At 46.2% G+C, this 27,625-nt stretch overlaps 1 protein-coding gene across 2 annotated transcripts in view; it reads left to right on the forward strand.

The window, feature by feature from the left end:
- LOC137375625 (short transient receptor potential channel 7) overlaps nucleotides 1–27,625 on the forward strand; it is a 175,660-nt gene that overhangs the window by 106,271 nt on the left and 41,764 nt on the right. For both annotated transcript variants that reach the window (XM_068043009.1, XM_068043008.1), the window contains exon 2: nucleotides 11,315–11,497. In XM_068043009.1, the coding sequence (XP_067899110.1) occupies nucleotides 11,315–11,497 (183 nt within the window). The remainder of the gene's footprint in view (nucleotides 1–11,314; nucleotides 11,498–27,625) is intronic.

Below are 27,625 nucleotides of genomic sequence, written 5' to 3' on the forward strand. Positions count from 1 at the left end.
CTTAAAAAGTTGAGTGACTTGTGCAACTTTCCAATCCAGAGGAACCAATCCTGAATCTAGGGAACTTTGAAAGACTGTTAGTTATTCTTAACTGACATAGGCACACCCTACACAGTTGACCCTGCAAAATCCTCCTCACTAACCTCTGGTGACTTGTACCAAAAGCGTCCCGGAGTCCACCATCACCATTACCAGAGGTGGTGGCACAGTGGAATACAATTAGGAGGGAACGGCCCTGGAGTCCTCAACATTGACTGCGGAACCCAAAAAGTCTCATGGCATCAGGTCAAATACAAGCAAGGAAAGTTCTTGCTGATTACCACCTAGCTGATGAATCAAAGCTCCTCCATTTTGAATGCCACTTGGAGGAAGCACTGAGGGTAACAAGGGCATAGAATGTACTCTGGGTGAGGGACTTCAATGCCCATTACCATGAGCGCCTCAGTAGCACCACTTCTGACCGAATCCTGAAGAACATATCAGCCAGACTGGGCCTGCATCACGTGTTCTATGACAGTATTGGCAGGAGTGACCGCCACACAGTCCTTGTAGAGACGAAGTCAGTGTGTCTTCACACTGAGGACACCCTCCATCGTGTTGTGTGACTAAATGGGATAGCTCAAAACTGGACATCCATGAGGCACTGTGGGCCATCAGCAGCAGAATTGTAGTCAACCAGGATCTGTAACCTCACAGCCGAGCATATTTCTCACTCTATCATTCCCATCAAGCTAGAAAGTCAACCCTGGTTCAATGAGGATTGTAGGAGAGCATGCCAAGAGCAGCATCAGACATACCTAAAAATAAATTGCCAATATGAAGCTATAACACAGGACTACATGCATATTAGACATCAGAAGCAGCATGCTATAGACAGAGCTAAGTGATCCCACAACCAGCTCATCAGATCTAAGCTCTGCAGTCCTGCCACACATAAATGGTGGCGGACAATTAAACAACTAACCGGAGGAGGAAGCTCCACAAACATCCCCATCCTCAATAATGGCAGACCCCAGCACATCCGTTCAAAAGACAAGGTGGAAGCTTTTGCTTCCATCTTAAGCCAGAAGTGGCAAGTGGATGATCCATCTTGGCCTCCTCCTGAGGTCCCCACCATCACAAATGCCAGTCATCAGAAAATTTGATTCACTTCATGGGAAGAAACAGCTGAAGGTGCTGGATACAGCAAAATCTATGGGCCCTAGCTGTAGTACTGAAGACTCATGCTACAGAACTACCTGTGTCCTTAGTCATGATGTTCCAGTACAGCTACAACACTGGCATCTACCTGACAATGTGAAAAATCGCCCAGGTATGTCCTTCCACAAAAAGCAGGGCAAATCCAATCCAGCCAGTTACTGCCCCATTAATCTACTCTCAATCATCCACAAAGCGATGCAAGGTGTAATCAACAGTGCCATCAAGTGACACTTACAAAGCAATAACCTGCTCACCTATGCTCAGTTTGGGTTCCACCAAGGCCATTCAGTTCCAGACCTCATCACAGCTTTGGTCCAACATGGACAAAAGAGCTGAATTCCAGAGGTGAGGTGAGAGTGACTGCCCATGACATCAAGGCAGCATTTGACCGAGTGTAGCATCAAGGAACTCTAGCAAAATTGAAGTCAATGGGAATCAGGAGGAAAACTCTCCACTGGTTGGAGTCATACCTAGCAGAAGGATGATGGTTACAGTTGTTGGAGGCTAATCATCTCAGCCCTGGGACATTGCTGCAGGAGTTACTCAGGATCGTGTCCTAGGCCCAACCATCTTCAGCTGCTTCAATCATGACCTTCCCTCCAACATAAGGTCAGAAGTCAAAATGTTCGCTGATGACTGCACAGTGTTCAGTACCATGTGCAATTCCTCAGATACTGAAGCAGTCCGTGCCGGCATGCAGCAAGATCTAGATAACATTCAGACTTAGGCTGATAAGTGGCAAGTAACATTTGCACCACACAAAGTGCCAGATAATGACCATCTCCCAACAAGAAAGAATCTAACCAGTTCCCCTTGACAGTCAACAGCATTACCACAGCTGAATCTCCTATCATCAACATCCTGGGGGTTACCATTGAGGATAAAACTGGACCAGCCACATAAGTACTGTGACTACAAGAACAGGTGAGAGGCTGGGAATTCTGCAGTGAGTAACTCAGCTTCTGACAGTCCACTATCTACAAGGCACAGTCAGGAGTGTGATGGAATACTCTCCACTTGCCTGGATGAGTGCAGCTCCAACAACACTCAGGAAGCTTGACACCATCCAAAACAAAGCAGCCCACTTGATCGGCATCAACAACCTTAAACATTCTCTTGGCCAAAGTCCTGAAACTTTCTCCCGACAGCACTGTGTGTGTACTGACACCACATGGACTGCAGCTGCTGAAGAAAGTGGCTCACTGCCACCTTTTCAAGGGCAATTAGGGATGGGCAACAAATGCAGGCCTTGCCTGCAATGCCTACATTCCATGAATGATTAAATAAAGAAATAATAAAAATTACATTTTAGCAAGCTCTTTCCTAAAGCCTAGGTAATGGTGATAAAGGCTAACGTTCAACCATCAACACCATATTAACACACTGCCTTATTCAGACAAGTTAAGGAATTAAGAAACTGTCAGTGCACTTCAACATACCAAAAAAATGCTGTACATCAACTAATGTTTGTGCTGAGACCCACTGCCCATAATCTGCTCAGTATTCAACTCCATTCAGGTGGATTAATTACACTTATTTCATTCATATTTTTGGCAGTCAATGGGTGATCATTGTACATATTTTTAATACTGCAAATGTAAATGTCAGACACTGGATGAATACGTCAGCTATTCTATGCAAGTGAAGCGTCAACAACATTTTTTCCTCTATTTTAAGGAAGGCAGAATGGAAAAGATGATGGGCAGTAGTGGTTGGGAAATGTGACTTTTCTTTATTTGTTCTTGCAATAAGTGTCGCTGGCAAGGTCAGCCCACCCCGAGTGATGAGCCACCTTCTTGAACCGCTGCAGTCCACGTGGTGTAGTCACACCCACAGTGCTGTTAAGAATCTTGACCCAGCAACAGTAATGGAACTGTGATAGAGTTCCAAGTCAGGATAGTGTGTGACTTGGAGGGGAGCTTGGAGATGGCGGCATTTCAATGCATCCGCTGCCCTTGTTCTTTTTAGGTGGTAGAGGTCGCGGGTTTGTAAGCCGCTGTCAAAGGAACCTTAGCGAGTTGTTGTAGTGCATCTTGTAGATGGTACACACTGCTGCCACTGTGCGCCGATGCTGGAGGGAGTGAATGTACATGAATCACAAAACATCAACATGCAGGTACAAGAAGTAATTAGGAAAGCAAATGGAATGTTGGCCTTTATTGAAAGGGGGAAGTCTTGCTACAACTGTACAGGTCATTGGCGAGACCTCATCTAGAGTACTGTGTAGAGTATTGGTCACCTTATTTAAAGAGGGATATACTTGCATAGGAAGCAGTTCAGAGAAGATTCACCAGGCTGATTCATGAAATAAGGGATTTGTCTTATTCTGAGGGGGATTGACAGGGTAGATGCTGAGAGGATGTTTCCCTTCTTGGGGGAATCTAGAACAGGGGACAAATTCAAATTAAGGGGTCTTCCATTTAAGATGGAGATGAGGAAGAATTTCTTCTCTCAGAGGTGTTTGTGTTTGAAATTCTTTTCTCCCGTGAGCAGCAAAGGCTGGATCATTGAATATATTCAAGTCTGAGTTAGACAGATTTTTGATTGATAAGGGTGTCAAGGGTTTTGGGGGGTGGCAGGAAAATGGAGTCAAGGCCACCATCAGATCAGCCATGATCTTATTGAATGGCAAAGCAGGTTCAAAGGCCTGAATGGCCTAAACTCGTATTTATGTTCTTAAGTAAGGTGGTGGATGGAGTGCCAATCATCAGGCAGTTTTGGTCTGGATGGTGTGAGCTTCTTGAGTGTTACTGGAGCCGCACTCATCCAGGCAAGTGGAGAGTATTCCATCACACTCCTGACTTGTGCCTTGTAGATGATCAAAAAGCTTTGGGGATTGAGGAGGTGAGTTATTCACCAAACAATACCCAACTCTGACCTGTTCTTGTAGCCGTAGTATTTATGTGGCTGGTCCAGTTAAGTTTCTGGTCAATGGTGCCCACCACCACCCCCACCCACCCCAGGGATTTAATGATGCTAATGTCATGGGGAGGTTGTTTGCCTCTGTCTTATTGGAGAGAGTCATTCCCTAACGCTTGTGTGACGCGAATGTTACTTACCACTTATTAGCCCAAGCCTGAATTTTGTCCAAGTCTTGCTGCAAGCATTTGTTAACTGATTGGAAATATTAAGTAATTATTTCGCTTCTCCATGTACCAGAGATATAGTACAGGTAGACATGACGTTGAATGATGAGATGAGCAATGAGAGATGTGCATTTAATATAAGAAAGGTGATGTATTGAATAAGCTAATCAAACTCAAAGAGGATGAAGCCCCTGGTCTGGATGGATTGCATCAACATATTTTAAAAGAATCCAAGGAAATGATAATGGAGGCATTACTGCACATATCTAATAATATGTTAGAAAAAGATGTAGTGCCAGAGGAGTGGCAAACAGCTGACATAATTCTTATATTTAAGAAGGGGGACAAAACATGCCCAGGGACTTATAGAGCAGTCATCATAACATCGCTGGTAGGAAAAATAATGAAATCCCTACTAAAGGAGAGATTGGAAGAATATCTAGAAGAGAAAAATATAATAATGAATAGTCAGTATGGATTTCAAAAGGGAAAATCTTGCTTGACCAATCATATTGAATTTTTTGAGGAGGTGACAGAGAGTAGGCAATGGTAATGCAGTAGATGTAATTTATCTGGATTTTCAAAAGAACTTTGATAAGGTGTCCCATAGTAGACTAATGAATAAGGTCAGAGAATGCAGATTCAGGGGACAAGTGGCAGAATGGACTGCTAGCTGGCTTCCAGACAGAAAACAGAGTGTGGGAGTATTGGGTGGTTATTAAGAGAAGCAGAAAGTGGGAAGTGGTGTTCCACAAGGATCAATGCTGGGACCACTGCTGTTCACAACTTACATTAACAATTTGGACTTTGGAATCAAAAACACAATTTCTAAATTTGCAGATGACATTAAGTTTGAGAGGATAGTCAATGCTGAGGAGACTGCAACAAGTAACAGAAAGAGGTTAATAAACTTGTAGAATGAGCAAATGATTGGCAAATGAAGTTCAACACAGATAAATGTACATAGAATAAAGAACATAGAACAGTACAGCACAGTACAGGCCCTTCGGCCCACGATGTTGTGCTGAACATTTAACCTACTCTAAGATCAAACTAACTACCTACCCTTCATTCTACTATCATCCATGTACCTATCCAAGAGTCGCTTAAATGCCCCTAATGTATCTGCTTCTACTACCACCGCTGGCAGCACATTCCACGCACTCACCACTCTCTGTGTAAAGAACCTACCTCTGACATCTCCCCGAAACCTTCCTCCAATCACCTTAAAATTATGCCCCCTGGTGATAGCTTTCCACCCTGGGAAAAAGTCTCTGGCTATCCACTCTATCTATGCCTCTCATCATCTTGTACCTCTCCATTAAGTCACCTCTCATCCTTCTTCGCTCCAATGAGAAAAGCCCCAGCTCCCTCAACCTTTCTTCATAAGACATGCCCTCCAGTCCAGGCAGCATCCTGGTAAATCTCCTCTGCACCCTCTCTAAAGCTTCCACATCCTTCCTATAATGAGGCGACCAGAACTGAACACAATATTCCAAGTGTGCTCGAACCAGGGCTTTATACAGCTGCAGCATAACCTCACGGCTCTTAAACTCAATCCCCCTGTTAATGAAAGCCAATACACCATACGCCTTCTTAACAACCCTATCAACTTGGGTGGCAACTTTGAGCGATCTATGGACATGGACCCCAAGATCCCTCTGTTCCTCCACACTACCAAGAATCCTGACTTTAAGCCTGTATTCCGCATTCAAATTCGACCTTCCAAAATGAATCACTTCACACTTTTCCAGGTTGAACTCCATCTGCCACTTCTCAGCCCAGCTCTGCATCCTGTCAATGTCCCGTTGCAACCTACAACAGCCTTCCACACTATCCACAACTCCAGCAACCTTCGTGTCATCGGCAAACTTGCTAACCCAGCCTTCCACTTCCTCATCCAAGTCATTTATAAAAATCACAAAGAGCAGAGGTCCCAGAACACAGTGGCACACTGTGCGGCACAGTGGCGCAGTGGTTAGCACCGCAGCCTCACAGCTCCAGGGACCCGGGTTCGATTCCGGGTACTGCCTGTGTGGAGTTTGCAAGTTCTCCCTGTGTCTGCGTGGGTTTTCTCCGGGTGCTCCAGTTTCCTCCCACAAGCCAAAAGACTTGCAGGTTGATAGGTAAATTGGCCATTATAAATTGTCACTAGTATAGGTAGGTGGTAGGGAAATATAGGGACAGGTGGGGATGTTTGGTAGGAATATGGGATAAGTGTAGGATTAGTATAAATGGGTGGTTGATGTTCGGCACAGACTCGGTGGGCCGAAGGGCCTGTTTCAGTGCTGTATCTCTAATCTAATCAAACAGATCCCTGCAGAACACCACTGGTCACCGAGCTCCAGGCTGAATACTTTCCATCTACTACCACCCTCTGTCTTCTATGGGCCAGCCAATTCTGTATCCAGACAGCCAGCTTTCCCTGTATCCCATGCCTCCTTACTTTCTGAATGAGCCTACCATGGGGAACATTATCAAATGCCTTGCTAAAATCCATATACACCACATCCACTGCTCTTCCTTCATCAACGTGTTTTGTCTCATCTTCAAAGAATTCAATAAGGCTTGTGAGGCATGACCTGCCCCTTACAAAGCCATGCTGACTGTCTCTAATCAAACCATGCTTTTCCAAATAATCATAAATCCTGTCTCTCAGAATCCTCTCCAATAATTTGCCCACTACCGACGTAAGACTGACTGGTCTATAATTCCCAGGGTTATCCCTATTCCCTTTCTTGAACAAGGGAACAACATTTGCCACCCTCCAATCATCCGGTGCTGCTCCAGTGGACAGTGAAGACGCAAAGGTCATCGCCAAAGGCACAGCAATCTCTTCCCTCGCTTCCCGTAATATCCTTGGGTATATCCCATCTGGCCCCGGGGACTTATCTGTCCTCATATCATTCAAAATTTCCAGCACATCCTCCCTCTTAACCTCAACCTGTTCGAGCATATCAGCCTGTTCCACGCTGTCCTCACAAACGACCAGGTCCCTCTCACTAGTGAATACTGAAGCAAAGTATTCATTTAGGACTTCCCCTACCTCCTCCGACTCCAGGCACAAGTTCCCTCCACTATCCCTGATTGGCCCTACCCTCACTCTGGCCATCCTCTTGTTCCTCACATAAGTGTAGAACGCCTTGGGATTTTCCTTAATCCTACCCGCCAAGACTTTTTCATGTCCCCTTCTAGCTCTCCTAAGTCCATTCTTCAGTTCCTTCCTGGCTACCTTGTAACCCTCTAGAGCCCTGTCTGATCCTTGCTTCCTCAACCTTAAGTAAGCTTCCTTCTTCCTCTTGACTAGCTGTTCCACATCTCTTGTCATGCAAGGTTCCTTCGCCCTACCATCCCTTCCCTGCCTCATCGGGACAAACCTATCCAGCAGTCGCAGCAAGTGCTCCCTAAACAACCTCCACATTTCTGTCGTGCATTTCCCTGAGAACATCTGTTCCCAATTTATGCTCCCCAGTTCCTGCCTAATAGCATTGTAATTCCCCCTCCCCCAATTAAATATTTTCCCATCCTGTCTGCTCCTGTCCCTCTCCATGACTATAGTAAAGGTCAGGGAGTTGTGATCACTATCACCGAAATGCTCTCCCATCGAGAGATCTGCCACCTGGCCTGGTTCGTTGCCAAGCACCAAGTCCAACATAGTCTGCCCTCTAGTCGGCCTATCTACATATTGAGTCAGGAATGTAAGGTAGTACATTTTGGTAGGAAGAACAGGGAGGTCATTATTACTTAGAAGATGTGAGTTTAGGCTGGGTAGAGGAACAAAGAGAACAAATACGCCAATCACCAAAAGTTCTGCCACAGGTTAGCAAGGCCATAAAAAAGCAAACCAAGCACTCGGCTTTGTTTCTAGAGGGATAGAATTGAAAAGTAGGGAAGTTATGCGAAACCTGTATCAAACCTTGGTTAAATCACACGTAGTGTACTGCATGCAGTTCTGGTCGCCACATTATAAAAACGACAGAGGTACAGGAGAGGGTGCAGAGAAGATTTACAAGGGTAATACCAAAATTGCACTGGTATTGTGATGCAGGCCCCCACCTGCCAAGAATGAAGCACATTAATTTCGCCATATGGACACTAAATTTCAAACTGTTGCTGGGAAGAAGAGAAGGCCTGTAACAAGGGGTTGCCAGGCCCCTGGCTGGAAGATATTTTTGCATATTAACAGACAGTATTTGTAGACAAAGGACCATTTCCTGACACAGACAATACACAAAGTCAGAAGTGGTTATACCAGTCTGGCCAACTTGGGGAGTTTTAAATTGTACAGTGTTTGAACTGGCAGAAAAGCTGAATGCTCCTGGACTGAAGAAGACCTCCTGCCTGTCTGTCTGCTCTCATCTCTTTCTCACAGAACTCCAAAAATTGACTGAAGACACATGAACCCCAAGAGAGAAGTCTCCTACAGCAAACAAGGTTTAAGAAGAACATTGGACCCCAACGAAAAGCAAGATCTACCTACAAATAAGGATTATACAGTGAGCTCAAAGATCCATAACAAAAACTCTTCAGATATTGCCTCAATCTTTTCCACTTTAATTTTTCTTCTCTTTTCTGTCTCTATTTGCATGTGCGTACCGCATATGCATGCTAGCGTGGGGCGCATCGTATATCCGTAGACATCAACCGAATTAGAGTTTAAGTTTAATAAAGTTTCACCTTTCTTTCTTAAACCTAAGAAAGCCTGTTTGTGCTTGTTTCTTTACCTTAAAATTGGAAAGCGGTGAACAAGGATTCACCAAGGGGGAGTTAAAAACACAGTAGGCTGGATTTTACATTGGGCGGATGGGAGCTGGCAACTGACGTAAAAGTCGGTGGCAAACCCACTTCCGTCCGGCTCGGGGATCAATACCGCATTTTACAGAACCCCGGGCTTCAATTGTTCCGATGCGGGACTTCCACCCGCTTGAGAGAGGAAGTCCCACCTTATTGAACTGCCAGCCAATCATCGGGCTGGCAGCTGTTAGTCCCAGCAGTGCCACCGGGAGCAGTGGCCACTACTGGGACTGCAGCCCAGCCGAGGACATGGAGCCAGGAGTCCAGGTAAGTTAGGGTTGCCTCGCCGGGCTAATGGGTCACGCCCCAGCGAGGAAAGGATGGTCATTTGGGAGGGAAGGGGGTGTCTCGGGTCCTGGGGGTGGTTGGGAAAGCAGGGCGGCCCTCAATCAGGCACCCTGTGTTCGTTTGTCTGGGCCCCCGGCCCCCCGGTGTGCTGAGAGGGCGCCAGATTTCGCTTGCCAGGGGTAAAATCCCCGTGGAGGCGGGCGAAGGCCCTTAAGTGGCCACTCGGAGCCTCCTGCTCCACTTTACTCCACCCCCACCCCTGCCACCATCCAGCTTGTTAGGGTGGCGTAAATTTCCGGCCAGTGTGTTTAAAAATATAACCCTGTTACAGTAAGACCACGTGAAGGCTGAAAGGGTTCCCTAGACCTCTTTCTCACCTGGTCATAACAGTATATATATCAGGGAAGGATGAACAGGATGGGTCTCTTTTAGCTTGAAAAGAGGCTGACGGGTGACCTAATACAGGTCCTTAAAAATATGAAAAGTTTTGACAGAGTAGATACAGAGAGAACGTTTCCACTTGTGGGGAAGAGCAGACATAGAGGCCATCAATATAGGATAGTCACCAAGAAACCCAATACAGAATTCAGAAAAAACTCCTTTACCCAAAGATTGGTTGGAATGTTGAACTCACTATCACAGGAAGTAGTTGAAGTGAATAGTACAGATGCATTTAAGGGAAGGCTAGACAAGTATATATGAGGGAGAAGGGAATGGAGGGTTAGATTTAGATGAGGAAAGATGGGAGGAGGCTCAAGTGGAGCATAAACCCCCAGCATGGACAGGTCAGACCAAATGGCCTGTTTCTGTACTGTATATTCCATGTAATTAACTTGAATTGCAGTCCCGAAGAGACTGTTGAATGTCTAGATTAGCAAGTTATTTGATCTAGAAAGAAGAGTATAGAGTTTAACGAAATATAAAAACAGTGGACTTGATCTTGGGCAGGATTTGATATCATGGAACTAAACATAACCACAATTGTTTGCATTAGTGAAGAGAAATTAATTTTCACCTGAAAATGTTTGATATGAAGTAGGATAGAGTCCTAGTGCTAGCCTTAATTCTTCTTTTCAATGCAGATTTTCTAGCACTGCCTTATAAATTGACATTAGCCTCAAAAGTTACACTTACGGCCATAGGTCTGTTCACATACTGGGTCCAAAATTCCTTGGCGATTCCAGAAGGGACCAACAGAAACCCCCAGAAAATGGCAAACCCCAAATGTGAGGTTCACGATTTTCAGGGGTTGCAAGGCAAATGTTGTCAGGAGGCCTGGAGTTCCCACAGGACAATATGTGCAGTGAAATGCGACATACCAGCCTTCACGTGGGGCCCAGGCAAGATTTTGCTGTGCACAAATTAGCTGCTGTGTTTCCTACATTACAACAGTGGCTTCACCTTAATTGGCTATAAAGTATTTTGGAAGATCCCAGGGTCATGAATGATTCTATACTGATCTAATCTTTCTTTCTTTCTTTCACAGGTCATTATATCATTGATGATGAGAACTGAATCATCATTTAACACTCTACACATTTTTGTGTTTGTTGTTTGACTGGGCTGCTTGTTTATATCAGTGCTGCCTTCCTCCTGAGGATGATCCAACTGGCATTTGGCTCATGTCTAAGGCCACCCGATGGACCCAAGATAAAAATAGACTTGCAACCTAAAGAACAATTAAACATTGATTGACCTCACCCTGCATGGTTCCCTTACTAATCTATTAAACTCTGATTGTCCTTAGGGCTTGTTCACCTAACGCTTAGGAGCCATATTAGTTTTACTTAACTTTTACAGTTCCCTCAACACTTTCCTGGAGTAGTTGTGTAAGCTGTTACCAGTTTCATGGCATATTTCTGTCGGTTACTCTTCTGTCTAGTATTTTGATGAGATGGATTGATGATTGCAGTAACTTTTAGCAGGTGTCATTTTCTTCTGTTTAGAACGATTACAGGAAGTTATCTATGCAATGCAAGGATTTTGCTGTTGGTGTACTTGACCTGTGCCGGGACACAGAGGAAGTGGAGGCCATTCTTAATGGAGATGTGGATTTTGAGCCTCAGGGAGATCATCATAGGCCATCTCTGAGCAGAGTGAAACTTGCCATTAAGTATGAAGTTAAAAAGGTAAACATGTCTATAGATTTAAAATGCTTTTGGATTTAAGTTATCACTGCGCATTATAGTAGTATGGTACTCCTGTAACATAACTCACTTAATCTTGTAGTACTATTTTGTATTATGTCTTAAGTGTAGCACGTTGAAATTTCTCAGTATCCTGATAAAGACTGATCAAAATGACCTCAATGCACACAATGTCATTTTTTAAAAGTTGAGTCACTATAATGCAACTGCTCAGTCTGCTGGTGCAGTGGGAGGAATTTTTGCACCACAGAGGGAGTCACAGGCCAGAATTTTACCTGCTCAAATTGGGTATCTTCCGAGGTGGCCAAGCCGAAAAATGGCAGGCAATAACGTCGGTTTGGGTCCCTGACGTCATTACGCCCAATCCTCATCTTACGCAGGTCGGACGGCGGGTGAGATGGAGCCATTGGATTTACATCAATTAAGGGCCAATTGAAGTTGTTGAAAATCTAATTGACAGCCATTTTACATCTGGCAAATGGGTCAAGTTGGGGTGGGGGGTGGCATTTGGGGTTGGGAACCCAGCAGCTTTAAAAGAGCAGCAACCAGTGCCTCTGTGAAGGAGTTGGAGGTACTGGATTTTTCATTTATTCCTGTTGATTTCGGAGTAGATCGCTAGGTCGGGGCTGATATTGCTGGCTCTCCAGGGTTCACCTGAGTGAACTAAACTTCTGTTAGGGCTACAGCATTAGTGACTTATTCTCTATGTAGGGGAGGGGGGTTGCGAGTGCCTTGCCTTGCAGCAGGCAGCAAATAGCTGTGCTAATTACATCTCTGGGACACTGCAGCCATGGGCATTGTCCACTCTGGAGGTGGCTCCTCTAGCGAGGAAGAGAATGCCACAAGGAGGGACAGGAGGACAAGTGGCCAGGGCAATCAGTGACCGGCTGGCCAACTGCTGCCTGGTAATGGTGGAGGGCCAGAAACCACAGAGTGCACCGGGAGCAAACACCTGTGAGGAGACAGGTCTATCCAGTAAGCAGGGTGTACCAGCACTGGTTGACCTTTTTGCAGATGTCAGAGCGCCAGTGACGTAGAAGACTGCACCTGTCCCGAAAGACTGTCACATCTCTGTGTGAGATGCCGGCAGCAGAGGTCACATCCAACTGCGTGGGTGGCCATTCAATGCCCGTCGCACTGAAGGTCACATTCGCTCTTGTCAGGCAAACCTTCCACCTGCCAAGACTGAGGCACACATGATTTCGCCACATGAACATTAAAACTTAAAATTGCAAGCCCCTGACTGGAAAGACATGTGCATAGTTACTAACAAGAATTGGAACAAGGGACAAAGGACCATGCCCAGACCCATTCAACCAACATTGGACTTTTGATTACTAGATGTTGAAGATGGGGAGAGCCAGCATTCCAGGTTGACTGCTAAGATAGCAGAATCCAAAAACACAGAAGAAGAGGTCAGACCAGTTTTAGTCACATGACTAGCAGACTGACAAGGGATTTGTACTCAGAAAGCCATGTGCTCCTGGAACTGAAGCAGAACCCTGTCCTGTCTGCCTGCTCATCTCTCAGGAAACTGGATCTTGTGAAGACACGTGAACCTCAAAGAGAGAAAAGTCTCCCGCAGCGAACAAGGTTTAAGAACACTGGGTCCCAACGAAAAGCAAGAATACTTACAAAAGGACTAAAGCGAGCTCGAAGCGCAGTAAACAAGAAACTCTTCTGGTGTTGCCTCAAACCCCTCTCTACTATATTTTCCTCTCCTCTTTTCTGTCCCTATTTGCATGCGTGTATCGCATGTGCATGCTAGCGTGGGCATGTAGTACATCCGTAGGTGATAACCGTATTAGAGTTTAAATTTAAGGTTTAATAAATTTCACTTTTCTTCTTTAAATCCAAGAAAGCATGTTTATACTCATTTCTTTGCCTTATGATTGGAAAGCTGTGAACAAGGATTCACAAAGGGGGAGCTCAAAACACAATGGCCAGGATTTTACATTGGGCGGATGGGAGCCACCTCCCCACCACCTTCCCCCTCGCTGGGGTGACGTAAAATTCCGACCAGTGTGTTTAAAAATAATAACCTGTTACAATAAGACCAGGTGAAGACAGTTACAGACTCCTAGACACCATTCTCACCCGGTCGTAACACCCTGAACTTCTACACAGGCTCCTTCCAGGCTTCCACAGGAGACTTGTGTGGAATCTCACAGTGCAACTCTGCATTAAGGTGGTAACTGATGCCATATAAAGGCATGCCAACCAGCTCATCAAGTTCCAGACAGACTCCGCCAGTCAGGCCGAGAGAGCCAGAGGCTTCAGCGCCATCGCTGGGTTCCCCATAGTCAAGGAGTGATTGACTGTACACATGTGGCCATTAGAAAACCTGCAGGTCTGTCAGGGGCCTTCACTCAATGAATGTGCAACTAGTCAGTGACCCACCATAAGACTATGTTACAGGTGTGTGCTCCTTATCCAGGAAGCAGTCACAACGCATTCATTCTCCAGAACTCCCAGGTGCCAGCACTATGCAGCACCACCAACCCCGCCCAACCCTCTGAGTGCCTGCAAGATGGATACTTGGCGACAGGGGATACCTGAAGACATGGCTGTGAGGAACCGACGGAATGAAGCAGAGGAACGGTACAATGCAAGTCATGCGACCACCAGAGTCACCATTGAGCAGACCATAGGTCATCTGAAGATGAGAATTAGGTGGTGCCCTTCAGTAGTCGCCACCAAGGGTATCTCACATTACTGTCGTCTGCTGCGCCTTACATAACATAGCGCTGCAGACGGGGGAGGCCTTGGATGATGAGGACATTGTTCAGCATGAGGCATCCTCAGATGAGGAGGGTGAAAGGGTTGAGGAGGAAGAAGCGGCACAGCCACCTGAACGTTAGTGGGGGTGGAGGGAGGGGTGGGGAAGAGTTGGAGGCTTGCAGGAGTCGAGCACAAGGGAGGCTGTAATACTCAGGTGTTTCTCCTGATCGGAGGCTCATCACCCAGTGAATGACATGTCAATCTGAATTCAGGCATTTACATCAGCTTGAAGCGCTAAAGCACTCACCAGCAGGTGCAAATCTCAGCTGCAACGGTCCACCTTTCCCTCAAACACAACATGGCCCAATGTGTCACCTCCCCAAGTCTCCATCACATGCAGGACAAAAAGATCACCTAAAACATCATCATTGATTTGAGGCAGATAAAAAAGCCAAGCGAGAAATTTGATTAAGTTTTGTGTGAAGTTGAACAACAAATAAATAATTCAAAAATCACACCAGTGACCCTAAGTGCAGTTATTGTGATTTCTTGAAACGTTTCAGAGAGCTCACGCATGTCAACGACCCCTCGTCGCCAGCCATGGCAGAGGCAGGTGGCTATTCAAGAGGTCCGTGGCTTGGGATGACCTTGGTGGCCGTCCTCTGTCTGCCCGAGGCCGTGAGGTCCCTGGCATATTGAGGTGACCCTGAGCAATCTCAGGACCACCCTCTGTCACCCTGGGATTCTGAGGTGCTAATGTCACTGGCAGAGGGGACAAGGAGCCGCTGTACACATCAGCAGCACCCTGAGAGGAGCCCCCAGATGCATACTGCTGCTGCTCCTGTGCCCTCGCAAGGCTCAATTGGGCCTCCCTGCTGACCTCAGAGGATGAACAGCTGCTGGATGTCACAGGAGCTCATCGACAGCTCGCTGAGGTACTGCTCCATAGAGCTCACCTTCTCTGTGAGGTTTTGCAGGGCCTACTGGATCGGGCCCTTCACTGCAGCCGCAAATCTGTTAATGGAGGAAGCCAGCTATGCAGATGACAGGGACTGTGCGTAATTCATGGCCTGGAGGGAGATCTCCAAAGTCCAAGCCAGAGCACGCAGCGTCTCTGGTAACTCCACCAGATCTCCACGCACCTCACGCTGCACCTGCAGTATCTCCTGCCAAATGGATGTCCTCAGAGGCTCATCATTAGCATGGGGCTCAGAACTGGCCTGGCATCCCACAGTCCTCCGGGTGTCAAAAGCTTTGGCCGATACTTCTTCTGGCAGCTGGTCCGGTACTTGTGCGGTGATCGCACCAGGTTGTGACCACGAATCCGAAGACGCTAACAGCCCAACCGAGGTGACTATATCTGAGCTTGTGTTTGGTGCGGGGAAAGGATGTGATGCTGCACCCTCGGAGGTCCCCTCCTCCTCCTCCTGGTGGATGGATGAGCCCCGGAGATGCTGCCTGGCCGCTGCTGTGTTTCACCTGCAGGGGAAAATTGAATGATCAGGTGTGAGCAACACTCCGGACTGAAGGACATGTCACAAACTGCAGTGTGGCCACATGCGTGACTTGAGCCAGCCCCGCACCCACTGCCCCCACCCCGCCACACTCTGGGGAACTCACCCTCCTGGCCAGGTGCTCCAGCCTCACCATCGGCAACTGAGCGACCTCCATCCTCCCCAGCAAGCAACAATGCCCCCTCCTCCACACTCGTGAGAATTGCGATATTTGTGACCACTGCCATTCCGTGTTCTCTCGCAGGCTTTCTGCACCCTCTTCTCCTGTGGAAACACATGGCAATCAGTTCAGTTCCTTAACTTGAAGGAGCAGCTGCTCATCCCCTGTGCCGAATGCTACCTCTAGGGCAATTGCCATTGAAGTGCATGGTTGGCACACTTCTGGACCATTGTGCAAGTCAGATGTGTCCAGCATATGGCCCGTGACAGGGCTGCAGCCATTCACTCCAGATGGATGGTTTCAACTTTGTAGCATCAACACCTAGTAACCCTCCCATACAAGTTCAAAGCAATGATGACTGAGATATGCCCCTTACCCTGGCAGAGCGCAGAAGGTCATTGACCCGCTTGTGGCACTGGAGCCATGTCCTCCTCACAATCCCACAGCTGCTGACCTCCTCCACAACCTCCAACCATGCCTTCTTGGTGACCTGGGGAGGCCTCCTCCTTCTGTCTGCTGGGAAGAGGACCTCCCGCCTTGCCTCAGCCACTTGGAGGAGGATATGCAGGGAGTCTTCTGAGAACCTTGGGGCCATGCAGTCGCCTCTGTCTGACATTGCCGCAATTGGATTCTGGTCCTCCAAGGTCTCTTGTAGATTTATGGATGTTGAATGGCTCGCCCCTTTAACTACAATGACACTCCTTTCCCCTTCATACTTTGTTCTCAGTTATAGCTCCTCCCACCATCCTCCCTACTGAAAGCAGCCCTTTCAGAGCTACTGAAGGTGCTGAAAGCCCTTTTAAATGGCTTTCAGCACCTTCTTCTGGTTCTAGCCCCAGACATGCCGACGCTCAACTTCCCGCCCACACCCGCCTTTTTCAATCAGTGATCCGCTGCAGAGATGCTAATTGATCAGTTAGCGCTCGATTGGGCAGCAGCTGAGCACGAAGCAGGTGCGACTTTAGCACCCGCTTCTGCCTCCCAGATCGCGGACCCACCGGGACAGGTAAAATTCCGGCCCCAATATCAGGACACAAAGCAGGTTGCGTGATTGGTTGGGCAGGCGGGCAACAGAAGAGGATGCGCAATTCTCTCGGGCCACTCAATTAACAGCCAGCAGCAGTGGGAACCGGACAATATAGCCGTGCAGGCGGTGGGGGGGTGCGGGAGGGTGAGAGTACCAGAGAACAAGCCAATGCCATATTTAAAGTGAAGGCAGCACTCACTGGGAAGGCTGCAGATGGAGCAGACGTTGAAGGGGAGGTCTGACAAGTTTTGCACTCATAAAATGGGAGCATCTCAAGGACAAGTGGCACCCAAGTTTAGTGATGCCTCACTGGAGGTGCCCACCCTCACGATCTGCCTGGCACTCTAGGTGTTACAGCCCATTCCCACAGGCTGCACCTCTCTCACTCACTCGTGCTCCTCCACACAGGAGTTGTCAAAACCAGAGTGCATGAGACCCATGGACACCGGCTGAGCTCACTTCTTAAGGCTTCTCCTCCTCCCCATTCTGCATATACAAGTTGCACGTGAAAGAGAACACTTAATCTGTGTCCCCAAAGTACTCACCAACCTTGCCCAGCCTCCATCCTGTCCCTCCCGCACTACACTCACTCTTTCCCTTTCCCCTCCTCCCTCCCTGCACTGGAATGCCGCTGCTCCCAATGGCTGTCAACTGCGGCCAACACTGACCTGCCGCTGAGCTGGTGCGGCTCTGAAGCACCGGCTTTCACCTGCACCTCTGGTAAGATTTCAATTCCTGTGTAAAATAGCTGCTAATTAGCTCCTCAACAGGCTCAATTGCCTGCTCGCCTCCAAAAAATGCGATCTCCACCCGCCTTCAGCAAAATTCCCAAGCAGGCTTTCGTACTGACGTGGTGCCCCCGCCTCCCAGCCCATTGCCTGGGGTGCCAGAAGATTCCACCCAGATCCCATTAAGTAGTGAAGTAAAGCAGAAGAGAAATGGCACCAGTAACATCCATTTCCTCAACGACAGTACAAAGCAACCGCTGAAGCCCGGAAACAAGTGGGGCTTGCCTTCCCTCAATCAAGTACAGGGGAGGGGTTACGAAACATGTCAGGATGCAGATTGTGTTAAAGGATTAATAACTGAAGAATTAATGTGAATGTTTTTAAAGTATCACAACATACAGAAATTTTTGCATCAAAACTACAGAATATCCTTCAGGCTTTCAACTGCATGGAAATGTAAGTTTGGACAGAAATGAATGATGCTATTAGATTATAGTTCATACTAAAGTTTCAGCTAAATGGAGTACCATAGTGCCACAGTTCAAAGGAGCACTAATGCATAGACCATGGTAAGATGCAGGTTTAATTCACTATACTGATCAGTTCTCAGTCACACTGTTGTAATAATAGCCCTTTAATAAGCTTGATATTAAGAAGGCATTGAGACACAATAAGGAAAGAGTAATAAGCAAATAATTAAAGGCTGCGTTTGCTGACAATGCCTCAACTAGGTGGTGCTGCATTGGCACATGCACAAATGCAGCCTGTGCCACTAAAATGTCACAGTCTGCGATGTCAGGCAGCTGCCAGGATTAAAGATGGCGCTGCTCAAATAATCACACGATGGCAACCAAAACACATGGCAGCACACAATGGCCGGAGGGGAGGGGAGGGAGGGAGGGAGCGAGCGGGCCAGGGAGGGGAGGGGAGGGAGCGGGCGGGTGGTTGAGCCAGCGGTTCGGGGGGGGAGCTGTAAGTGAGCAGGCGGGGGGGGAGTTGAGCGAGCAGGTGGGCGGCGGGGGTCGGGAGCGGGCGGCGGGGGGAAGGAGGAGAGCGCACCCACCACCAGCAAGGTCTTCGGCCGCGCTCTCCCCACAGCCGCTCTCTACCCGCTCCCCAGACCCCCTCTCTTCCCACCCCTGCTCTTTACCCGCTCCCCAGACCCCCTTTCCCTCCACCCCTGCTCTCTCCGGCCCGGATCCCCACACCATCTGCCCACGTTACGCGATGATTGGCACAGTCGGATGACGTAAGCTGCCGGCTGCGTTGTCAGTAATCACTTTGATAATTAAATGCCAAGTTGAACATTTTCAGTTCCCATATATCACTTTATCATTCAACATGAGCAATGTCTTCAGTTTCATCTGCATACCACTTCCAGAAGAATGAATAGAGAAATTTCAAAATTATGATTTTTAAAAAATTGTTTGCTTATTAATAATCATGAATAAATCTAAGCACATGAAAATAATTCTTTTGCTGATGGTGTGACAATGTGCAGTGGATTAATTTCTCTTTTCATTCACCAGCACAAATGCTTAAATAAATCTGTTCTTAATAAAATTGTAAACTATCAAGAATTTTAATTAGACCTTATATAACTGTAGATTTAAAACAATATTTCTAACACAAAGAGTCTATCATTATCATGAAATAATTAAATCATTATGGTTTTAGCCAATTTAATTTATTCCTGTTTAAGAAAGGACGGAGAGAGAAAACGGTGAACTACAGACCTGTTAGTCTGACATCAGTGGTAGGGAAAATTCTTTGAATCTATTATAAAAGGATGTGATGACTGGACACTTAGAAATAATGGTAGCATTGGGCGGAGTCAACTTGGATTTATGAAAGGGAAATCATGTTTGACAAATCTGTTGGAGTTTTTTGAGGATGTAACTAGCAGAATAGATAAGGGGGAACCAGTGGATGTGGTGTATTTGGATTTTCAGAAGGTTTTCGATAAGGTCCCACACAAGAGGTTGGTCAGCAAAATTAGAGTACATGGGATTGGGGGTAATATACTAGTAAGGATTGAGAATTGGTTAATGGACAGAAAACAGAGTAGGAATAAACGGGTCATTCTCAGGTTGGCAGGCTGTGACTAGTGGGGTACCACAAGGATTAGTGCTTGGACTCCAGCTATACGCAATCTATATAAATGATTTAGATGTGGGAACCAAATGTAATATTTCCAAGTTTGTTGGTGACACAAAACTAGGTGGGAATGTGAGCTTTGAGGAGGATGCAAAGAAGCTTCAAGGGGATTTGGACAGGCTAAGTGAGTGGGCAAGAACATGGCAGATAGAATACAATGTGGAAAAATGTGAAGTTATCCACTTTGGTAGGAAAAACAGAAATGCAGAGTATTTCGTAAAAGGTGAGAGATTGGGAAGTGTTGATGTCCAAAGGGACCTGGGTGTCCTTGTTCATGAGTCACTGAAAGCTAACGTGCAGGTGCAGCAAGCAATTAGGAAGACAAATTGTATGTTGGCCTTTATTGCAAGAGGTTTTGAATACAGGAGTAAAGACGTCTTGCTGCAGTTGTATAGAGCCTTGGTGAGACCGCACCAGGAGTATTGTGTACAGTTTTGGTCTCCTCATCTAAGGAAGGATATACTTGCCATAGAGAGTGTGCAACGAAGGTTCACCAGACTGATTCTTGGGATGGTGGGATTGTCCTCTGAGGAGAGATTGAGGAGACTGGGCCTGTATTCTCTAGAGTTTAGAAGAATGAGAAGTGATCTCATTTAAGCATACAAAATTCTTACAGGGTGTGACAGGGTTGACACAGGAAGGATGTTTCCCCTGGCTGGGGAGTCTAGAACCAGAGGACATAGTTTCAGAATAAGAGGTAGGCCATTTAGAACTGAGATGAGGAGGAATTTCTTCATTCAGTGTGTGATGAATCTGTGGAATTCTCTACCCCAGAAGGCTGTGGAGGCTCAGGCATTGAGTATGTTCAAGACAGAGATCATAGATTTCTAGATATTAAAGATATCAAGGGCTATGGGGATAGTATGGGAAAATAGCATTGAGGTAGAAGATCAGCCGGTGGAGCAGGCTCAAGGGGTCAAATGTCCTACTTCTGCTCCTATTTCCTATGTTCCTGTTGCTATTAGGTTCCAAAATCATTTGCCATGATGCAGGTTCTGAGTCCTCTTGCAGCTGCCTCAAACTGATCAATAAGCTGATCTTCAACCAAATGTACTGAAACCGAACAAATTCATCAAGAAAAAAATACAAGCAAATATTCACACACGTTTTTTGAAAAAATCTGCAGAGACGGTTTTGGAGTATTGAGCCCTGCATATACTGCTCTGGGTTGTTTTATTTTTATGATATTTGTGAGTTGGCTGAGAACAATCATTTCCACTGTGGGAAAGAAAATGGATCTCTCGAAAGTTTTTTTTATTTGTTTGTGGACGTCACTGACTAGGATACCGTTTATTGCCCTGGAACTGAGTGGCCTACTAGGCCATTTCAGAGGGCGATTTTAAGAGTCAACAACATTGCTGTGGGTCTGGAGTCACATGTAGGCCAGACCAGGTAAGGATGGCAGATTTCCTTCCCTAAAGGACATTAGTGAACCAGATGGGTTTTTGCAACAATTTACAATGGTTTCATGCTGACCATTAGACTAGATTTTAATTACAGATATATTAATTGAATTCAAATGTCACCATCTGCCATGGTGGGATTCAAACCCATGTCCCCAGAGCATTAGCCTGGGCTCTGGATTACTAGTCCAGTGACATTACCACTATGCCACCACCTCCCGGGAATAAAGAATGAGAGAAAGAGAGAGAAAGTGGAGCTCCAGTGAGAGGAAATGCGAATAGAGTGAGAGAGTAAATGAGTGCGAAAGGAAGAAAACTAACTTTTTAGTGGTGTAACTTAATAGTTAATTTTGTAGCACAACAAAAATGTTTATGCTACAAAAAACACCAGTCAGGAGGTTTGTTCTTTCAATGCTGATTCTGTCAATGTCCTCACTACAGTTCCTTTGCGAGCAGTTTGCAGTTTCATTTAATAAAGTCAGAGTATACAGCATTTGTGAAAATTACTGTTTAATATAAAACAAATTGCACATCTAGCCCAGTGGCTCAATGAGTAAATGTGCTGTAGAACTAAGCCACAGGTTTGGTCCCTAATATCTGCTGTTGAGTTAACTAATCTTATGAGCATCAACACAAACAGGTTCAGCATCCACAGCTAAGAAGTGGGAAAAATAGCCACAGGGCGGCACAGTGGCGCAGTGGTTAGCACCGCAGCCTCACAGCTCCAGCGACCCGGGTTCAATTCTGGGTGCTGCCTGTGTGGAGTTTGCAAGTTCTCCCTGTGTCTGCGTGGGTTTCCTCCGGGTGCTCCGGTTTCCTCCCACATGCCAAAGACTTGCAGGCTGATAGGTAAATTGGCCATTATAAATTGCCCTTAGTATAGGTAGGTGGTAGGGAAATATAGGGACAGGTGGGGATGTGGTAGGAATATGGAATTAGAGTAGGATTAGTATAAATGGGTGGTTGATGGTCGGCACAGACTCACTCGGTGGGCCGAAGGGCCTGTTTCAGTGCTGTAACTCTAAAACTAAAAAAACTAAAAAACTAAGTTCTTGCTCCTGATGGTTATTTAGTGAACCCTGCAGGAAAGTACAGAAGTATAGATGCCAGGCAGGTACAGGATTGGGCTCAGAAGTGATGTCCCACAGGATGCTATTAGCTTGTCACGTGAAGAATAATCACTGAGCTGAGGTACTGATGTCCATGATGAGATGATGAGATTGATTAGATTATTCATCCTGCTTTTTCACAAATCTGTGTGCAATATCACTTGTTCACTGATGTTTGGATTTTAAGAATTATTTTCAAATAATCCATTGCACGCATTCTAAATACATACTTGAAAGTAACTTATCAGAAAATTGAAAGAAAGATTTAGAAAATAATCTATAATATAACTGGAAGGAGAACCTCATGATTAGGATCTTAGCTTGCTATGTTTCATCAGAATTATAGGGTGGAATCTTGCCGCCATAGGTTTTGGTGGAGCATCGGGTTCATTTTCAGGTCAGGAATCCAAATGTAAGAATAGCTGGCCTTCCATTTGCTTTTTACAGAAGGTGACCAATTATGAATCTGCCTTCGGGCTCCCTGACAAATTAAGGAGGGTGGACAGGAAGACACAGCCATTTTGTCAGATTTCTGCTTAAAGAGTCCATGCAATTTTTTTTTATTCATTCTTGGGAAGTGGGTGTCGCTGGCCAGGCCAGCATTTATTGCCCATCCCTAATTTCCCTTGAAAAGGTAGTGGTGAGCTGCCTTCTTGAACCGCTGCAGTCCATGTGAGGTAGGTACACCCACAATGCTGTTAGGAAGGGAGTTCCAGGATTTTGACCCAGCGACAGTGAAGGAACTGCGATCAAGTTCCAAGTCAGGATGGCCGTGACTTGGAGGGAAACTTGCAGGTGGTGGTGTTCCCATGCATTCGTTGCCCTTGTCCTTGTAGTTGGTAGAGGTCGCGGGTTTGGAAAGTGCTGTCTAAGGAGCCTTGGTGCGTTGCTGCAGTGCATCTTGTAGATGCCACTGCTGCCACTGTGCATCAGTGGTGAAGGGAGTGAATGTTTGTAGATGGGGTGCCAGTCAAGCAGGCTGCTTTGTCTTGGATGGCGTCAAGTTTCTTGATTGTTGTTGGAGCTGCACCCATCCAGGCAAGTGGAGAGTATTCCATCACACTCCCGACTTGTGCCTTGTAGATGGTGGACAGGATTTGGGGAGTCAGGAGGTGAGTTACTCATCGCAGGATTTTTGGCCTCTGACTTGCTCTTGTAGCCGTGGTATTTATATGGCTACTCTAGTTCAGTTTCTGGTCAATGTTGCAGAGAAGCACACCAGCAGTTGATTTTTTTAGGCTGTTGCAGCCACAGGAATGGAGAGGAGACCAAGGAAGGCTGTTCTCTGGGTCTCCCACTCTTACTTGAAGATCCAGCTGCTGGATCTGAGAGGCTGCAGCGAGGTGATCTATCCCAAGGACGGGAGGAGGTGGACAGCCTCTCCAAACAAGCAGGGATGGATGGAAGTGGCCAAGGAAGTTAGCAGCAAAGGTTTGTCCCCTTCAAACCAGAGACTGTGTACCAAAAGGATCTACTACCTTAGGAGAGCATGACAGGTGAGTGGCACATGAACACCTTCAGGCGCCAAGCCCCACACTCTGATTTGTCCAGCATTCTCCTGCATAGAGCACCTCAGGCCAACACACCTTACAGCTCCACTCATTCCTTTCCCTGCAGGCACCTCACATCCCCATCTGAGCAGCCAACACTCATACTCACCCTCAGCCTCAAACAATTGCCCTCTTGCAACCATGCCTCAAGGTTACCCAGCACAAATGGTTGTCTTTATTCCTCCTACTCAAGCCATGATGACCACTCACACCTCCTTGCTTTCTCTCCTTGCAGGAAAAGAGAGCACACAACCTGCTGCGAGGCAAAGACGTGTGGTTGGGGGAAGTGGGGGGGATAGGGGGGCTGGGCTTCTAGTGACAGGCCACTGGCAATGCTTTCCCACTGAACCACCAGGAAGGTGAATGAGGATGTAGCTGTCAGCTGTAACCTGCAGTGAGAGCCTGAGCCTCCTGAGGCTTTGGTTTTCCCACGTATCAGGAGAGCTGATCCTCTGTCTGTAGACCTACCATTGGGGTTATCGCCTCATTCCTGTTGCATCTTGATGGCCATCACCTCTTCCCTGTGGAGGGGCATGGCTGAGGGGAAGGCAGCTAGTGCCTCTGCTGGTGTTGCTCCTGCTGCAGCTGAAGCATGGTGCAGTGGAAAGCCCCCTGCCCTAGACTCTCAGCAAAGGTGGACGTGGAACTTCATAAGCTGCTCCCATGCCATTGTAAAGGCTAGCAGCAGGGAAGTGCAGCTGAAGGTGGGTGAAGTGCTGGGCAGGCGAAATGCCTTCCAAAGAACTGGCAATCACCTGTCACGCACTGATAACACTCTGACAGAATAAGTGCTTTGCAAAGCAGCCTCACAGCCTGGCCATGTCTGCAACTCTTCAGTGTAACTGATCAAAGCCATCACAGCTTGTCAGTTACACTGAGGAAGTCCCTCCCGCTGTGTTCTCACCTCCTCCAACCTACCAGGTTGGAGACATAGCATGGGACTGATCCCCAGTTGGGAAAGAGGGAATCGATGCACAAAATCCCTCTTAATTACTTGCTTAATAACTTTAATTGTCTTCCCGCCTCAGTTGCAGCCTTCCCGACTTCATTGTCTACCGGCCCCTGGGAAAGACGGGAGAGGCGAGAGCACATCCGGATACTGACCCAACAGCATGATTTTGCAATTTTCCCAGCCCCCCACTGCCTCCAAATCTGCCTCCACCAGCCTGGGAAAAATCCCCCATAGGTTCCATTCCTAAATAAGATATTTAATCAGAAATTGTACCTTTGAAACAAATGCATTACACCCACACACATTAATCAGTAAATTACTTTGAACAATGTTATCCTGGAAACACTTAATGTGTTCATATTGTTACGACCAGGTAAGAAAGGTGTCAGGGGTCTTTTACTGTCTTCACCTAGTCTTATTGTAACAGGGTTTAATTTTTAAACACACTGTGTTTTGAGCTCCCCTTTGGTGAATCCTTGTTCACCGCTTTCCAATTATAAGGCAAAGAAATGAGCACACCAGGTTTCCTTAGGTTTAAAGAAGAAAAGTGAAATTTGTTAAACTTACTTAAACTCTAATTCAGTTAATGCCTACGGATATACGACGTGCCCACACGAGCATGCACATGCAAATAGGGGCAGAAAAGAGCAGAGGAAAAATAAAGTAGAGAGGTTTGAGGCAGTCTCTGAAGGGGGTTTCTTGTTACTGTTTCTGTGTTTCCAGCTTGCCGTGGAGTCTTTGATTGTCGACAGCTCTTCCTTTTCATTGGGACCCAGTATTCTTCATAAACCTTGTTCATGTAGGAGACTTTTCTCTCTTTGAGTTCATGTGACTTCAATGGGTCTTCCTTTCCGTGAGAAAGAGTTGAAAGCAGACAGGAGAGAGGTGTTCTCCGTCCAGGAGCAAACAGCTTTCTGAGTTCCTTTTGCTCAGCAAGTTCAAATTCAAACAGCAAGTTAGGCATGTGACTAAACTGGCCTGACCAGGTATTCTGTGTATTGGAGAAGCAGGGACTGGGTCCTTTGTTCCAACACTGTCTGCTAGCATGCAAATGTCTTTCCAGTCAGGGGCTTGGCAATTCCTTCTGATAGGGCCCTCTTTTCTTCCCAGCCACAATTTTAAGTTTTAATGTTCATGTGCCGAAATAATGTGTGCCTCAGTCTTGGCAGGTGGGGACCTGCATGACAATATCAAATTCTTTTCTCTGCTATTTTAACTGAGGCTTTGATACATTTAATATAAAAGTTAACGGTTAATGATCACGCTACTTACCAGGCTATACAGATAATGCAACTTTTCACTGGTTGAAATAAAGAGGTCCATTAGTTTCTCCTATTTTTCCTTTGGGTGTGAAACAGGTGTTACTGGATCAACTACCGACTTCTCTCCATTGACACCGCTGAAGTTGAAGGTCCCACACACGATGGATTTTAAACGGTTTTTTGATTAGTTACCTCTTTAACTTTACTTCACTTTGCTATTGATGTTGAGGCAAAAACACATTGTACAAAATATTACACTTTTAATGGTATTTGAACCATATATTACAATTTTTTTCTTTGTTACTTTTTCTCTTGTCGTGGTCCTGTAGTTTGTTTCAGAATATGCGGTTTGCCTTTAAGGCTTGCAAGGGATCAGTATTGCTTTAAGAGCCAGCAAGCCTTAGGAGTTATAGGAAGGTGCATTTTCGTTGCCTTATGTTTAGTTTAGAGATACAGCACTGAAACAGGCCCCTCGGCCCACCGAGTCTGTGCCGACCATCAACCACCCATATATACTAATCCTACATTAATCCCATATTCCTACCACATCCCCACCTGTCTTTATATTTCCCTACCACCTACCTATACTTGGGGCAATTTATAATGGCCAATTTACCTACCAACCTGCAAGTCCTTTGGCTTGTGGGAGGAAACCGGAGCACCCGGAGGGAACCCACGCAGACGCAGGGAGAACTTGCAAACTCCACACAGGCAGTACCCAGAATTGAACCCAGGTCGCTGGAGCTGTGAGGCTGCGGTGCTAACCACTGCGCCACTTGGAGACTGCGATTCAAAGGGGTGCATTCTCGTTACCATAGATATAGCCACTGGGAGTGAGTCTGATGTGATACATTTGTTACAATTCAGTTTGAACTGGCAGTTAGTAAGACAGTTTGAACACACAGACAGAAGACACAGAGGACACAGCTGTGATAAGCACACCTGAAAAAAAGAACTCTACCATTTAAACTGAAGGAGGAGGATTTTAGTCTGATTATTATTATTTCTCAAAATTCTAAAAACATCAAGCAAAGACAGAGATCTCTGGTAATTTAAATAGAAGAAAGGGAAGTTAGACTGTGACAATCTTTTATCCCTCAAAAACTCTAAAGTCAGATTCTGTTGAAAGTGCAAGTCGTTAATTGTTGAAATTCGACAGACTTCAAATAACATTCTGTGAGGACTTCGAACAACATTCTGCGAGGACGTCGAACAACATTTTACAAGGACTTCGAACAACATTGGACTGTAAATTTGCAAGGACTCTTTTTATTTTTAAATGTTCATAGTGTTTAAGAATTTAGTATTTTAATTAAAGAGTTTATTTGTTGATTTAAAGACACCTGGTTTGGTTAGCCTCATTCGGGGGTAAATAGATGGTACAATTTGGTGGGTCTTTCTTTAATTTGGTAAGTTTTTAAATGATATGTTAGCCGATCAGTGGAATGATGGGATTGAATTCACAGTGCATTGGTCCCACCACAATCAGGATCGTATATTTTGATTGGGGGCTTTGACAGGAGCGGT

Source organism: Heterodontus francisci, chromosome 12 (assembly GCF_036365525.1).
Source record: "Heterodontus francisci isolate sHetFra1 chromosome 12, sHetFra1.hap1, whole genome shotgun sequence".
NCBI lineage: Eukaryota > Metazoa > Chordata > Chondrichthyes > Heterodontiformes > Heterodontidae > Heterodontus > Heterodontus francisci.